At 45.7% G+C, this 12,561-nt stretch overlaps 1 protein-coding gene across 14 annotated transcripts in view; it reads right to left on the bottom strand.

Moving 5' to 3' along the window:
• LOC139530924 (serine/threonine-protein phosphatase 2A 56 kDa regulatory subunit epsilon isoform-like) overlaps positions 1-12,561 on the bottom strand; it is a 172,008-nt gene that overhangs the window by 17,489 nt on the left and 141,958 nt on the right. For 10 of the 14 annotated variants that reach the window (XR_011666151.1, XR_011666152.1, XM_071327735.1 and 7 more), the window contains one exon: positions 2,557-2,753. The exons of 1 other annotated variant lie outside the window; for it this stretch is intronic. Coding sequence is in view for 9 of the 13 variants with exons in the window: in XM_071327735.1 (XP_071183836.1) it covers positions 2,557-2,753 (197 nt within the window). In the remaining 4 variants the exon portion in view is untranslated. Of the gene's footprint in view, positions 1-2,556; positions 2,754-7,468; positions 12,523-12,561 lie in introns of those variants that run through there. 3 more of the 14 variants (XR_011666153.1, XR_011666154.1, XM_071327732.1) reach the window with 3 other exon arrangements.

Genomic DNA, 12,561 nt, shown 5'->3' with positions numbered 1-12,561 from the left:
CTGCAAACTTGATGATTGAGTTGGAGGCGTGCATGGCCACGCAGTCATGGGTGAACAGGGAGTACAGGAGGGAACTGAGCATGCACCCTTGTGGGGCCCCAGTGTTGAGGGTCAGCGAAGTGGAGATGTTGTTTCCTACCTTCACCACCTGGGGGCGGCCTGTCAGGAAGTCCAGGACCGAATCGCACAGGGCGGGGTTGAGACCCAGGGCCTCCACCTTAATGATGAGCTTGGAGGGTACTATGGTGTTGAATGCTGAGCTGTAGTCAATGAACAGCATTCCTACATAGGTATTCCTCTTGTCCAGATGGGATAGGGCAGTGTGCAGTGTGATGGCGATTGCATCGTCTGTGGACCTATTGGGGCGGTATGCAAATGGTAGTGGGTCTAGGGTGGCAGGTAAGGTGTGAGCTGTAGTCAATGCTGTAGTCAGTGCTACCGGGCAATAGTCATTCAGTTCAGTTACCTTTACCTTTGCCTTCTTGGGTACAGGAACAAAAATGGTGGCCATCTTGAAGCATGTGGGGACAGCAGACTGGGATAGGGAGAGATTGAATGTCCATAAACACACCAGCCAGCTGGTCTGCGCATGCTCTGAGGACACAGCTAGGGATGCCGTCTGTGCAGGCAGCCTTGCGAGAGTTAACATGTTTAAATATCTTACTCACGTCGGCCATGAAGGAGGAGAGCCCACAGTCCTTGGTAGCGGGCCGCTTCGGTGGCACTGTGTTATCCTCATAGCGGGCAAAGGTGTTTAGTTTGTCTGGAAGCATGGCGGTGTCCGTGACGTGACTGATTTTCTTTTTGTAGTCCGTGATTGTCTGTAGACCCTGCCACATAAGTGTCTGAGCCGTTGAATTGCGACTCCACTTTGTCCCTATAATGACATTTCACTTGTTTGATTGCCTTGCGGAATGAATAACTACATTGTTTGTATTCGGCCATATTCCCGGTCGTCTTTCCATGGTTAAATGCGGTGGTTTGCGCTTTCAGTTTTGCCAATGCCACCATCTGTCCATGGTTTCTGGTTAGGGTAATTTTAATAGTCATAGTGGGTACAACATCTCTGATGCACTTCCTTAAACTCACTCACCGAATCAGCGTAAAAATCTATTATTCTCTGAGGCTACCCGGGAACATATCCCAGTCCGCGTGATCAAAACAATCTTGAAGCGTGGATTCCGATTGGTCAGACCAGCGTTGAATGGTGCATCATGTTTTTGAGTTTCTGCCTATAGGAGGGGAGAAGCAAAATGGAGTCATGGTCAGATTTGCTGAACGGAGGGAGGGGGAGGGCCTTGTATGCATCGCGGAAGTTAGAGTAGCATTGATCGTGTTTTGCCAGCCTGGGTACTACAATCAATATGCTGATAGAATTTAGGTAGCCTTGTTCTCAAATTTTCTTTGTTAAAATACACAGCTACAATAAATGCAACCTCAGGGTATATGGTTTCCAGTTTCCATAGAGTCCAGTGGAGTTCCTTGAGGGCCGTCGTGGTATCGGCTTGAGGGGGGATATACACGGTTGTGACAATAACCGACGAGAATTGTCTTGGGAGATAATGCGGTCGGCATTTGATCGTAAGGAATTCTAGGTCAGGTGAACAAAAGGACTTGAGTTCCTGTATGTTACAATTACACCATGAGTCGTTAATCATGAAACATACAACCCCGCCCTCCTTCTTCCCGGAGAAATGTTTACTCCTGTCAGCGCGACACACAAAGTATCCCGGTGGCTGTACAGACTCCGACAGCATGTCCCCAGAGAGCCATGTTTCTGTGAAACAGAGTATGTTACAATCCCGGATGTCTTTCTGGAAAGCAACCCGTGCCCTAATTTCATCTACCTTGTAATCTAGAGACTGGACATTAGCAAGTAATATACTCGGAAGCGGTGGGTGGTGTGCGCGCCTCCGAAGTCTGACCAGAAGGCCGCTCAGTCTACCTATTCTGAGGCGACGTTGTTTTGGGTCAGCCTCTGGAATCAGTTAGAATGCTTTGGGTGGTTTGAACAAAGGATCCGTTTCGGGAAAGTTGTATTCCTGGTAAGTTGACGTCGCTCTGATATCCAATAGTTCTTCCCGGCTGTATGTAATAACACTTAAGATTATCTGGGCTAACAATTTAAGAAATAATACATACTGCATAGTTTCCTAAGGACTAGAAGCGAGGTGACCCTCTCTGTCGGCACCATCTTCCCTTAGAAGAGTCAACTGACTGATTTCCTTATGAACTGTAACTCAGTAAAATTTTGGAAAGTGTTGCATGTTGCGCTTATTTTTCTTCAGTGTAGTTATCCTTTGTATATATTTTATGTTGAACTGACATCTATTCCTTATTGTTTACTCCCAGAATCCTAGGCTAGCAACCATCATATCCAATTACATCCCTTTTCAAAATAAATGGTAAACTAGGAGATGGGTACTCGTGTTCTTACAGACTACTCTGAAGCTGAGTAGTCTGTAAGAACCAGAAACCCTCCAGGATTTTACAAACTAAAATTGTAGCGTGGCTAGGAGTTAGTTTACTTTAAGGCACAATGTGTTGTGGCCTCACCATTTTGACAACCTCCGGGTAGGCCTGTTCTGTCAGGTAGCCCCTGCTGACGGTGACATAGTCCACCAGTTCGTTGAGCGTGGAGCGCTTGTACTCTTTCATCTTTAGGTCAGACAGCGTGTCCATGAAGTCAAAAACAGTACAGCACTGTTGCAGCTTCTTCAGGAACAGCTCCGGCTGCTCCGGCGCCGGCACGTCTACACACATAGGGAGAGAACGAGAAACGGTCAGTAGAGGCCTACTAGTATAGGGAGACTTCTGGTGGAGAGGGGGAGGACAACATTGGAGTAGAGATGGAGAGTGAATGAGGAAAGGAAAAGCTGTGAATTTTAAAGGACCTTCAATTGTTAATTTTTTATATATACACCCAGATGAACCAATCCAACTAACTCAGTCTTCCATGATTACGTAAGAGATGAGCTGCTATAGAGGCAACGGACCACACGCCACACGAACCTACAGGTCCCTCATTACTGCAGCATGTCACTGTAGTCAGATTACTGTGGATGTTGCTCTCACTGTTACCAGCGTAGTATAGGTAGAAGCGCAAAGACCATACATACAGTAGAAATCAGAGGAACCTGATCCAGACATGAAATTGCTTCCATCAGAAACCAGTTTGCACAAGATCTTAAATCTAGGCTATATGTACTTGTACTTAGGGTATATCTATATAGTCAGTCAGTGCCTGCAGTTTAAACAGGTGGTATAAAAAGTGGATAAAAGTGACCTCATCACAGGCCATCCCTAAGACTAAGTATCTACACTAAACTATCTACGGTCTTCTCAGCCAAGCATCTGTCAACATGGCATTACACAGGGCAATACAGGTAACAACCAAAATAAAGGCAAAACCAACAGTGTCTTAATAGGGTGTTGGGCCACCCCGAGCCACCAGAACAGCTTCAATGTGCCTTGGCATAGATTCTAAGAGTGTCTGGAACTCTATTGGAGGGATGTGACACCATTCTTCAAACGGGAAATTCCATAATTTGGTGTTTTGTTGATGGTGGTGGAAAACGCTCCAGAATCTCCCATGTGTTCAATTGGGTTTAACTGGTGACTCACACACACACCTTTAAAGCCCCTATGGTCCTTTCAAGACCCCTCTTTCAAAGTCAAGAGATCTCTTCTAGACACGGTATCCAAAATAATGGGCAACTGGGCATTTTTACATGACCTTAAACACGATGGGATGTTAATTGCTTAATTAACTCAGGAAACACACCAACTCCGCCATGCTGCAGCTCCTTACCAAGAGGGGCCTAGAGCCCAGGGACCAAGATGTGGCCATCATAGAGGAAGACCTCAGCCACACGCCCATCAGGACTGTGCGTTAGTGTGTGCGCGCATTCTTATAACCCTAACATTACTCCTATCATTGATCCTTTGCTCTCTCATGATTGGCTCATGGTCTGCTTCACTCGGTCTGAATGATCTGGAGAAGGTCCACTTGGTCCTGATTGACACGCTGATGTCACTGGCTGCCATGGAGACTGTTGGCAAGGTGAAGATGGCAGCGGAGGCGGAGCAGATGGGGGGGGCGGGGCTCCATGGAATAACACCCTCTTTTGGGTTAACCAGGTAAGACCAGAGCACAACCAGGTCATTCTAGAACACGACAAGGTAATTCTAGAACATGACCAGAACATTCTAGATCACAGCCAGGTCATTCTAGTACACGAACTGGTCATTGTAGATTACGACCATCGTACTGTTGACAATGTGATTGTCTCGATCTCTATCTGCAGTTAAATCAGAAGTTGAGAGCGAGCACTGAGGATGAGGAGGCTCCAACCTGCACAGACCTACAGCCTGTTTAACCAACAGTTAGTGTACACACACACACACACACACACACACACTAAGGTTGAATGGCAAAAACACGGTTACTGAGATTTACCGCCCAAAACCAGTCCCCTTTCCCAGGATAAATAACTGCGAGAAACCGGTAAATAATTAGTCATACCGAACAAAAATAAACACAACTAACTTTACTGAGTTACAGTTCATATAAGGAAATCAATTGAAATAAATTCATTAGACCCTAATCTATGGATTTCACATGACTAGGCAGGGGCGCAGCCATGGCTGGGTCTGAGGGCATAGGCCCACCCAATGGGGAGCCAGGCCCAGCCAATGAGAATTCATTTCCCCCCCCAAAAAGGGCTTTATTACAAGCAGAAATACTCCTCTGTTTCATCAGCTGCCCGGGTGGCTGGTCTCAGACAATCCCGCAGGTGAAGAAGCCGGATGTGGAGGTCCCTGGGCTGGCGTGGTTACACGTGGTCTGCAATTGTGAGGACGTTTGGAAGTACTGACAAATTCTCGAATAAGACGTTGGACGCGGCTTATGGAAAATAAATTAACATTAAATTCTCTGGTAAGAGCTGTGGTGGACATTCCTGCAATCAGCATGCCAATTGCACGCTCTCTCAAAACTTTAAACATCTGTGGCATTGTGTTGTGTAACAAAACTTCACATTTTAGAGTGGCCTTTTATTGTCCCCAGAACAAGGTGCACCTGTGCAATGATCCTGCAGTCTAATCAGCTTCTTGATATGCCTCACTTGTAAGGTGGATGGATTATCTTGACAAAGGAGAAACACTCACTAACAGGGATGTAAACAAATTTGCAAAAAAGAGAAACATTTGAGCTCTTATTTCAGCTCATAAAACCAACACTTATGTTGCGTTTATATTTTCGTTCAGGATATAAGAACAGCATGGCGTGAAATGATACGAAATGTTTAAATATGGCTTCTCTGTGGCCTCTGCATGATAAACCATCAACGCTCAGAGCATAGCAATGGAAAGACACAGATCTTGTGAATTCAGACAATATTTCAGATTTTCTAAGCGTTTTACAGCGAAAACACAATAAATCGTTATATTAGCATACCACATGTGCAAACGTTACCCCAGCATGAATCAAAGGCAAGGGGAGCGATAACGTTATGATCACCAAAATATATTAATTTTTTCACTAACCTTCTCAGAATTCTTCTGATGACACTCCTGTAACATCATATTACAAAATACATATAGAGTTTGTTCGAAAATGTGCATATTTAGCCACAAAAAAACGTGGTTATACAATGAGAATACTAGCAAAACTGCCCTGAAAATGTCGGGCGCTATATTTGAGAGTGATCTAGTCTAATCGATAGCTAATCATAAACTTGACTAAAAAATACAGGGTTGACAGGAATCGAAAGACAAATTAGTTCTTAATGCAATCGCTGACTTACATTTGTAAAATTATCCTTACTGTGCAATACCGGGTCCGCCAAGCGAAGCTACACATAACAAAATGGCGACATATGCGTTTAAAATTTTTCAACAGAACAGCGATTTATCATCATAAATAGTTCTTACTGTGAGCTGTTCTTCCATCAGTATCTTGGGCAATGTATCCTTTCTTGGGTCTAATCTTCTTTTGGTCGAAAGCTGTCCTCTTGTCCGTCGAAATGCCCACTAACGTTCGACCGGGACCCCGAAACGTGCCCGGCGCTTCAATGTGCATCACAAAGCAATGCCTCAAAATCGCACTAAACGGATATAAATTGCTATAAAACGGTTTAAATTAACTACCTTATGATGTTTTTAACACCTATAACGAGTAAAAACATGACCGGCGATATATAAGTGGCTAAACCAACGCTTGGAAAGAGAGAGAGTCCGACGTCCATCTTGCGTGAGGCGCAGCAGGAAAAGAACGGTACATCCGGTCTTTCGCGTTTTATACTGGCCCTGATTGCGCAATGGACTCCATTCAAATTGTCACCTCTTACTGACATCTAGAGGAAGGCATGGGCAGTGTTTGTATCCTCATAGGATTTACAGGGACTTTAAAACTGACCTGGGACCAGAGGCCAAAATGTCTGAAATCTCACTCCATATCAGGAAAAGTGCTGTAGAATGAGTTCTGTTTCACTCAGAGACATAATTCAAACGGCTATAGAAACTAGAGAGTGTTTTCTATCCAATAATAACTATAATATGCATATTGTACGAGCAAGAATTGAGTATGAGGCAGTTTAATTTGGAGACGATAAATGCTAATGTTGAAACAGCACCCCCTATATTGAGAAAAGGTTAACGGGATCTCAGCCGTAAGAAGTTAAAGCAGCACAGATAACGGAGACCGTCAGGATGAGCGTGTGGTTAGCCAAGTCTAGTACAATGCCTGCTATTAGACCAGCCCCAGTCCCGTTCCTGGTTGATTCATGTAATTTGTGCGCCAGTCCAGCCAGTGATGGTCTTCCTCCATCCATCCAGCATCTTTGCATCATCATGATGATATGGCCGGTGACACTTTCCTTCTTGAAAGTGCAAAACTTGACTCCTGACATGCAAAACATTTTTGGGTGGATTAATTAAAAAAATACCAAAAACATAGTTTGAGTAGACTTTCCCTTTAAAAGGAAGCAATTAACAGAGCATGTAATCCCACAGGAAAAAGTAATCCCTCCAGGGAGGAGAGAGAGCCCGGAACCACACACATGCACACCCCTCAAGACATGCCACTAGAGGTCTCTTCACAGTCCAGAACAGACTATGGGAGGCACACAGTACTAGATAGAGCCATGACTACATGGAACTCTATTCCACATAACTCATGCCAGCAGTAGAATTACATTAAAAAAAACAGATAAAAATACACCTTATGGCATTGGCAGCAGCTAATGGGGATCCATAATATACACAAAAACACACACAAGCACACTCCGCAACTGCAGTGCTCTCCAGAGGGTAGTGCAGTCAGCACAACGCATCCCACAGGGGCACACCACTTCCTGCCCCCCAGGAAATCCACAGCACCTGGTGTCACAGGAAGGCCAAGAAGATCATGAAGGACCTCAGCCTCCCGAGCCGAGCCACAGCCTCTTCACCCATCTACCATCTAGAAGGCAGAGACAGTACAGGTGCATCAAAGCTAGGATGGAGACACTGAAAAACAGTTTATATCTCAGGCCATCAGACTTAAATAGTCACCACTAGCCAGCCTCCGCCCAGTACCTTGCCCTGAATTCTTGTCACTGTTACTAGCCAGCTACCACCCGGTACTCAACCCTGCTCTTTAGAGACTGCTGCCCTATGTAGATAGTCATTGAACACTGGTCACTAATGTTTACATACAATTTTACCCACTACTTGCCCAAATGTATGTATGTACCTACCCGTCGAACATTTCATTCCAAAATCACGGGCATTAATATGGAGTTGGTACCCCCTTAGCTGCTATAACAGAATCCACTCTTCTGTGAAGGCTTTCCACTAGATGTTAGAGCATTGCTGAGGGGATTTGCTTCCACTCAGCCACAAGAGCAAAATACCCTCAAAAATTGTCATATGCGGCGAATACAACAGGTGTAGATATTACCGTGAAATGCTTACTTACAAGCCCTTAACTCCTATTTTTCTTAAAACTGCATTGTTGGTTAAAAAAATAATATTTACTAAATAAAGTAAAACATAGCAACAATAAAATAACAATAATGAGGCTATATCCAGGGTGGGTACCGAGTCAATGTGCGGGGGTACAGGTTAGTCGAGGTAATATGTACATGTAGGTGGGGGTAAAGTAACTATGCATAGATAAAACAGTGATTAGCAGCAGCGTAAAAAAAGGGGGGAGGGGCAACGTAAATAGTCTGGGTAGATTTGATTACATGTTCAGCAGTTCTATGGCTTGAGGATGGAAGCTGTTAAGAAGCCTTTTGGACCTTGACTTGGCGCTCCGGTACCACTTGCCGTGCGGTAGCAGAGAGAACAGTCTATGACTAGGGTGGCTGGAGTCTTTGACAATTTTTACAACCTTCCTCTGACACTGCCTGGTATAGAGGTCCTGGATCGCAGGAAGCTTGGCCCCAGTTATGTACAGAGTTGTACCCACTACCCTCTGTAGCACCTTGCGGTCGGAGGCCAAGCAGTTGCCATACCAGGCGGTGATGCAACCAGTCTGGATGTTTTCGATGGTGCAGCTGGAGAACAATAAGGATCTGAGGACCCATGCCAAATCTTTCTAGGATCCTGAGGGGGAATAGGCATTGTCGTGCCCTCTTCACAACTTTCTTGGTGTGTTTGGACCATGTCGGTGATGTGGACACCAAGGAACTTGAAGATCTCAACCTGCTCCACTACAGCCCCGTCGATGAGAATGGGGGAGTGCTCGGCCCTCCTTTTCCTATAGTCCACGATTATCTCCGTCTTGATCACGTTAAGGGAGAGGTTGTTGTCCTGGCACCATACTGCGAGGTCTCTGACCACCTCCCTAAAGGCTGTCCCACTGGTGTCGGTGATCAGGCCTACCACCATTGTGTCGTCGGCAAACTTAATGATGGCGTTGGAGTCGTGCTTGGCCACGCAGCCATGGGTGAACAGGGAGTACAGGAGGAGACTAAGCACGCACCTATGAGGGCCCCCTCGTTGAGGATGAGCGTGGCAGATGTGTTGCCTACCCTTACCACCTGGTAAGTGACACATGCCTACCAGCTCATCTGGTAGGCTCATTGTTGTCCGTAATAGTTTGTAAGCCCTGCCACATCCGACAAGCGTCGGAGCCGGTGTAGTAGGATTCAATCTTAGTCCTGTATTTACACTTTGCCTGTTTGATGGTTTGTCTGAGGGCATAGCGGAATTTCTAATAAGCATCCGGGTAAGAGTCCCGCTCCTTGAAAGCGGCAGCTCTACCCTTTAGCTCAGTGCAGATGTTGCCTGTAAACCATGGCTTCTGGTCAGGGTATGTACGTACGGTGACTGTGGGGACAACGAAATCGATGTACTTATTGATGAAGCCGGTGACTGATGTGGTGTAATGCAAACAAAGTGAAAAAACACAAAGTGGCACAATTGTTTAGGAGCCTGTAAAATGGCAGCCATCTCCTCCGGTGTCATTCTGTCAGGTCGGGCACTGATGTTGGGCGATTAGGCTTGCAGTTGGCATTCAAATCAAATATTGTCACATTACATATTCAGCAGATGTTATTGCGGGTGTAGCAAAATGCTTGTGTTCCTAGCTCTAACAGTGGAGCTAACAATTTACAACAAAACAAAAATCTAAAAGAATGAAAATAAGAAATATTAGGACGAGCAATGTCGGAGTGGAATTGACCAAAATACAGTAGAATACAGTATATACATATGAAATAATTAAAACAGTATGTTAACATTATTAAAGTGACCAGCGATTCCATGTCTATATACATATGGCAGCAGCCTCTAGGGTGCAGTGTTGAGTAACCTGGTGGAAGCCGGCTAGGGATGGCTTTTTAACAGCATGTTGGCCTTGAGATAGAGACTAAAACAGCTTCTAAAACAGCTTCTTAGTCCCAGCTTTGATGCACATGTAATGACCTCACCTTCTGGGTGACAGCAGGGTGAACAAGCCTTTGCTCAAGTGGTTGATGTCCTTGACGATCTCCTTGCCTTCCTGTGACATCAGGTGCTGTAGGTGTCCTGGAGGGCAGGGAGTTTGTCCCCGGTGATACGTTTGGCGCAACACCCTCTGTAGAACCCTGCGCTGCAGGCAGTGCAGTTGCCGTACCAGGCGGTTATACAGCCTGACAGGGTGCTCTCATTTTGTGCATTTTCAATAAAAAATATATTGGTCACATACACATATTTAGAACATTTTATTGCGGGTGTAGCAAATTGCTTGTAAAAGTGTGTGAGGGTCTTAGGAGACAAGGTGAATTTCTTCAGCCTCCGGCGGTTGAAGAGGAGCTGTTGCGCCTTCACCACACTGTCGGTGTGAGTGGACCATTTCAGTTTGTCAGTGATGTGTACGCCGAGAAACTTGAAGCTCTTCACCTTCTCCACTGCAGTCCTGTCAATGTGGATGAGGGCGTACTCCCTCTGCTTTCTCCTGAAGTCCAAGATAAGCTCCTTCATTTTGTTGACATTGAGGGAGAGGTTATTATCCTGGCACCACTCTGCCAAAACCTTACCTCCTCCCTGTAGGCTGTCTTGTCATTGTTGGTAATCAGGCCTACTACTGTTGTGTCTGCAAATTTGATGACTGAGTTGGAGGTGTGCGTGGCCACGCAGTCATGGGTGAACAGGGAGTATAGGAGGGGGCTGAGCACACACTTTTGTGGGGCCCCAGTGTTGAGTATCAGCATAGTGGAGGGGTTGTTTCCTACATTCAATACCTTGGGGCGACCTGTCAGGAAGTCTAGGACGCAGTTGCCCAGGGTTGGGATCAGACCCAGGGCCCCGAGCTTAATGATGAGCTTGGAGGGTCCTACGGTGTTAAAAGCTGAGCTACAGTCAATGAACAACATTCTTACATTAGGTATTCCTCTTGTCGAGATGGGATAGGGCAGTGTGCAGTTCGATTGCATCGTCTGTGGATCTATTGGGGCGGTATGCAAATTTAAGTGGGCCTAGGGTGTCAGGTAAGGTGGAGGTGATATGATCCTTGACTAGTCTCTCTTAGCACTTCCTGATGACACATGGCAATAGTAATTTAGTTCAGTTACCTTTGCCTTCTTGGGTACAGGAACATACATATTGAAGCATGTGGGGACAGCAGACTGGAATAGGGAGATATTGAATATGTCCATAAACACTCCAGCCAGCTGGTTCATCAGTAAGTGAACAGGGGCTACGGATGCCGTCTGGGCCGACAGTCTTGCGAGGGTTAACACGCTTAAAATGTCTTACTCACGTCGGCCACGGAGAACGAGAGCCCACAGTCCTTGGTAGCAGGCCGCATCACTGGCAATGTGTTATCCTCAAAGCGGGCGAAGAAGGTGTTTAGCTTGTTGGGGAGCAAGACGACAGTGTCCTTGATGTGGATGGTTTTCCCTTTGTAACCCGTGATTGTATGTAGACCCTGCCACATACGTTGTGTCTGAGCCATTGAATTGAGACTCCACTTCGTCTCTGTACTGACGTTTTGCCTGTTTGATTGCCTTACGGAGGGAATAACTACACTGTTTGTATTCAACCATATTCCCAGTCACCTTGCCGTTGTTAACTGAGGTGGTTCGCGCTTTCAGTTTTGCGTGAATGCTGCCATCTATCCACATTTTTTGTAGGTTAATAGGTCACAGTGGGAACATCCCCTATACACTTCCTGATTAACTCTGTTACATGTATATGTCATTGTTATTGTCAGAGGCAACCCAGAACAAATCCCAGTCCGCATGATCAAAATCTTGAAGCATGGATTGTGATTGGTCAGACCAGCATTGAATAGACCTTAGCACGGCTACTTCCTGTTTCAGTTTCTGCTTACAGGAAGGTAAGAGCAGAATATAGTTGTGATCTGATTTTCCAAAGGGAGGGCCTTGTAGCCATCTTGGAAGGGAGAAACAATAGTTGAGAGTTTTTGAAGAGGCAGTGCAACAGGCAATGCATTTTGCTAAGAGCATTTGTTTTGTTAAAATACCCAGCTACAGTAAATGCGGACCCAGGATGTGGTTTCCAGTTTGCACAACGTCCAGTTTAGTTCCTTGAGGGCCATCGTGGTATCTGCTTGATGGGGAATATACACGGCTGTGACTATAACCGAAGAGATCTCTTGGACGGTAATACGGTTGGCATTTGATTGCGAGGTATTCTACGTCAGGTGAACAAAAGGACTCAAGTTCCTGTACTTTACCAGTCACACCATAAGTAGTTAATCTTGAAACATGCGCGCCTTCTTCCCGGGAAGTTCTTTATTCCTGTCTGCGCGATGTACTGAGAACCCAGCTGGCTGTATGGACGGGGACAGTATATCTGGAGAGAGCCATGATTCCGTAATACACCCAGTGTATTACATCCCTTGATGTCTCTCTGGAAGGAGATACTCGCAGTCAACTCAAACTTTATTTTCCAGGGACTGAACATTAGCGAGCAATATACTCGGAAGCGGTGGATGGTGTGCACGCCTCCTGAGTCGGACAAGAAGTCCACTCAGAATACCTCTGCCGGCGGCGTCTTGGAGCAGCCTCTGGGAAAAGTTGAATTGCCCTGGGGGTTAAGAACAAAGGAAGCAATTAAAGGAAGGTT

Source organism: Salvelinus alpinus, chromosome 9 (assembly GCF_045679555.1).
Source record: "Salvelinus alpinus chromosome 9, SLU_Salpinus.1, whole genome shotgun sequence".
Classification (NCBI taxonomy): domain Eukaryota; kingdom Metazoa; phylum Chordata; class Actinopteri; order Salmoniformes; family Salmonidae; genus Salvelinus; species Salvelinus alpinus.
The sequence above is the reverse complement of the archived record's forward strand: the minus strand, read 5'-3'. Positions and strand labels throughout refer to the sequence as shown.